Genomic DNA, 4,511 nt, shown 5'->3' on the forward strand with positions numbered 1-4,511 from the left:
AAAACCAGCACCATATTGTAGATATCATCTCCTACAATTTCTCAGCATTCTTAAAAGAACATATCCGTGAAGCCATCAGGACCACTAGCACTCTCCCCGCTTAAAGCATATACTCCCCCCTTTAAATTCATCTCTAGTAGGGATTCTACAAAGCTCCACATTATGCTCATTAGACACCATAGTAGGGACATTATTGAGGGTTCAAATGATCTAGGATCAGCTTCTTTTGTAAATTGCTTTTGAAAAAAATCTACTGCAACTTCAGCCATGTTCTCTTGTGTTTAAATCCAATCATCCTCACTGTTTTGAATTCTCTTTAGTTGCAACTTCTGCCTTTTTCCACTGAAATGATTGGGGAAAAACCTTGTGTTCCTGTCGCCTTCAGCAAACCAGTTCATGCCTGCCTTTTGCTTCCAATACTGCTTCTCAATGCTAAGATACTTCTTCAATTCAGCTTGTGCCTTTTGGAGCACGATCCTGTTCTCAATGGTTACTCATATTCAAATAGCATCTCCTTCACCCTAACAATATCCTCCCTAATAGCTAGTTGTTTGAAAATATTTCCATATGTGAGCTTACTCCAATGAGATAGGGCAATTTTAACTCTCTTCAGCTTCTGCTTGAACATCCAAAATGGATCACTAATGAAATTTGCCACCCAGTTTTGTCTTACCACATCTTTGAAAGTCTCATGATTGATCCAAAAGTTAAGGAACTTGAATGGTTTAACAAAATTCATAGCCTCTTTCCCACAACTCATTAACAATGGGGCATGATCAGAACCTGTCCTGACAAGATGCTCAACCTTGGGAAAAGATTTTGAAAAGAGATATTAACAAAGATTCTGTCCAATCTTTTGAAAATGTATTTTGAATTTGACCTACCATTCTACTAAGTAAAAGTACTACCTATATATCCAAGATCAAATAAACCACAAGAGTTCACATAAAAGGCAAAAGCTTCATATTCAGATGGATACACAGGTAGACCTTCTATCTTTTCTTCTTCCTGAAAAATCACATTGAAATCACCTCTAACTAACCAAGGCAACTCCATATCACTAGCTAAGCAGTACAAATAGTCCCATAGTTCCAATCTTTCAAGTGATGAGCATTTAGCATATACAAAGGTCATGATGATATGCTTACTAATGTCTTGATGATACACCCTAAAAGTAACTTGTTGCTCAGTATCCATCATTACTTCCCATTTAATAATAGAAACAAAGAACAACCAGATTTTACCATTAACATTTGACATAACAGCTTCCATACCTAACCTCCTCTTGTACTTTTGAATGTGTCTACAATTCAGGAAAGGTTCCATCAATGCAATAATGTAGAAACCATACTCTCTTTGCACACTCGTGTAACTATATGAAAGGCCTGTTGAGTATTCACAGACCTTATGTTCCAAATCAGAGGCTTGATCATCATTTGGTTTGGGATGCTGCCTTTCTGGGCAAGATTCTTTTAGGTTGAGGGTTCTCTTTGTTTTGGCCTTGCTTTCTTGTCTTCTTTCTACTCTAATCTCCAGCCTTATGTGACAAATCAGCATCTCTTGCTACTGCATTGAAGTTTCCAACTATTGATTCATCCTCACCCTCTTCTTCAAATTACTCCTGATTTCCCATTGCTTGAATATCCATAGGTGTGACATTGTGTGTAACAAGATCATGCAACACTTGTATAGGTGACTTCAAAGGGATATTTAGATGGATATGCATTTGTTGCCTAGTCCAGAAGCACAAGCCTTGGGACTTGGCTCAATTGTATCTGATACATGAGGTACTATAGCATGCTAAGGTTCTTCTCCATTTATCTCCTTCATCACAAGTGCACTTTGATCTCTAGTTCCTAAGGATTCTTGTAGCATCTTGAATTGAAAGTCATAAATATAACCCACACTAGGGTTCATTGTAGCTACATTTGCAGAAATTACTGTTCCATTGGAATCACCTAGCTTCCCAATAGTTGTCCTTGTTCTGACCTCACTGTATCATTTAAGACCTTAGCAGGAACATTGTCAACCCGATCCCTATACAAATCACCCACCAGAACACCTCTAGAGTCTTCAATAACATGAACACCACTCTTAGGGTTTACTGTTCCATTAATGTTCTTCTTCCTTGATGACTCCACAGCTCATCCATTAGTTATTTTAGGATGTTATTGAGTTCCTCTATCTCCCCCAGCTGGTAATTCAGATTGTTGATCAATACCTTCCTCCAATTCCTCAATCCTAGTTTGACAGGAATTAGGGTTTACTGTAGCTAGGTTACCAATACCCCCAGTTGTTTGTTCTCCTATTAGGGCATTGCTATTTTCCTGATTATTAGCCACATTATTAACCTTCAACTTCTCTACTTCTTCTCCCCATGTATTCTTTGCATTAGTGTGAGCTTCCGATGTTTCAATTCTCATTGAACTATCTTCTAATATTTGAGAAAGAATTTCTTGGCATGAGTAATTAGTGGTAACATTTATATCTTCAAGAGCTGCATCAAACCTCCTAGCCACCCAATCTACCATCCTTTCCTTCCTTATATTATCCCCATTCTCATTGCCATTAGGATTAGGAGATGAACTAGCTGCCACCATTTGAATCCCTTCTACAGTAGGATTAGGAATTTCCTCTTTTGCCGCTAACCTAATCCCATTGTGATTAGGACTAGTATTCCTAGCAGCTGTATGATTCAAAACCTTCTCCTTGTTTGCATTGGATTTCTCATTATTTAGGACCTTTTCTACAGCTTCCTTTTTAATTCTTCTTTGCTCCTCCCCTTCACCTTGATCCACCCTTGTCAATTCCATATTATTAACTTGTTGCAATTGTTGTTGTGCCTTGTCATTATTTTCACCCTTGCAATAAGTAATCCTCAGCGTTGGTTGATCTATTTCTTCAACTTCCCGTGCATCAAATTTGTTCTTTGTCAACACTGCCTCAGCTTTGTTCTTCCCCTTTCCATTGTAAATCTCCTTCTCCTTTGTATCTTCGATAATATGACCTCTATGATCACGTTGGTATTTGTTCTTCCTTACTTGCATCCACTCCTGCCTCGCATTATTTGTAAGTGGTTTTCCAAAACTTTACCACTTGAAAGCACCTTAGTTGAAGTAGCAGCAGTTCCAGTAATCGCCTTCTCCTTCACTTTCTCCTTAGCATTATTTTGATTAAAAGTAGCCTCATCATATCTCTTGTGTAATCCAGGATGAATTACCCAACACTCAACTTCATTATGCCCTTGTTTCTTGTGAGTCTTGCAATATTTTGGCAAGTATCATATTTGATTTTAATCCACTTAGACTCCTCTGGCCCAATTTCATCTTCCTCTTCTACAATCTTAATTCTTTGAGGGAATTTTGCAAGTAAATTCACCTCTACTTTCACTTTTGCACATCTAGGTCTTGTCCCATTTTGTATAGCCAAATCAACATGAAGTGGACTACCTACTGCTCTTGCCAAAGAAAATACAAATTCCTTTACCAAAAAAGTTGGGAGGTAATTCTAGGAAGCTAATCCAAGTTATTGCTATGGAATTTCTTCATCTGGCTTCCACCAGGGATTCCACTTTGTGCAACGCATTTGCCACATATATCTTTGTGCCTTTAAGTGGAAAGCTGGCTTAGACAATAGATGCACATAATTCGCCATGAGTGACAGCTTGATTAGCACGTGATTATATTCAATAAGCCCTATAGAACATGCACCCTTCAACTCGCATTGGAATAACTTTACGCAACTCATTGATCATAGGCTTGCCATAAGAAAACTTGCCCAACACTGCCAATTGCAAGCCTTGTTTCTAGATTGATTGCTTCACTTTTAATTTCTTCCGTAATGCTTTGTATATTCCAAAAGAACTCTCTATCTTTGGGACAGATTTGCGTAGTTTTGGATTATATTTGTGTTTGTAATGGATTTAGTAGGTTGTGGGGGATGTGTAGGCGCCTGACCAGCCCCTCAGGTGGCTGGACAATGGTCGGAGAGGCCATTGACGGGGAGCTCTCGTGCCAGAAATCGCCTAGGGTTTAGGGTTTTGCTAGAGAATGTTTGTCATCTTAATTTTATAATTTACAATTCCGAATAACACTTAGACATTCCGGATTACAACCAAATTTCACACACAAGTTCCGATAAACTAATTGAACCTATCCATGGTCCTGGAATACCACTCGGAGTCGGAGTCCAATAACACCAAAGTCCACTCCAAGTCAAACTTAGCAAATTCAAAAACTTTCAAAATGTAAACTTTCGACAATAAGCGTCGAATTGCTCCCGGACCACCCAATACTCAACCCGAATATATTCTCAAGTCCGAAATTATCTTATGAACCTATAGGAACCTTCAAATCCCTATTCTGAGATCGTTTAATCAAAAGTCAAATCTTGGTCAACTCTTCCAATTGAGAATTACTCTCATAATCAACTCTGAACCTCTTGAAAATCAAAACCAACCACATACGCGAGTCATACTGCATAATGTGAAGCTACTCAAAGTCTCAAAACTG

General features: G+C 38.4%; 1 protein-coding gene across 1 annotated transcript; it reads right to left on the reverse strand.

The window, feature by feature from the left end:
• Positions 1–281: 281 nt before the first annotated feature.
• Positions 282–1,557, reverse strand: LOC142163474 (uncharacterized). The gene is made up of 3 exons (XM_075220764.1): positions 946–1,557; positions 521–805; positions 282–461 (listed from the first exon to the last, which is right to left on the reverse strand). The coding sequence occupies exons 1-3, from the start codon at positions 1,555–1,557 to the stop codon at positions 282–284; spliced, it is 1,077 nt and encodes a 358-aa protein (XP_075076865.1).
• Between the last annotated feature and the right edge of the window lie 2,954 nt (positions 1,558–4,511).

The sequence above is a fragment of the Nicotiana tabacum genome, chromosome 1 (genome assembly GCF_000715075.1).
Source record: "Nicotiana tabacum cultivar K326 chromosome 1, ASM71507v2, whole genome shotgun sequence".
Classification (NCBI taxonomy): domain Eukaryota; kingdom Viridiplantae; phylum Streptophyta; class Magnoliopsida; order Solanales; family Solanaceae; genus Nicotiana; species Nicotiana tabacum.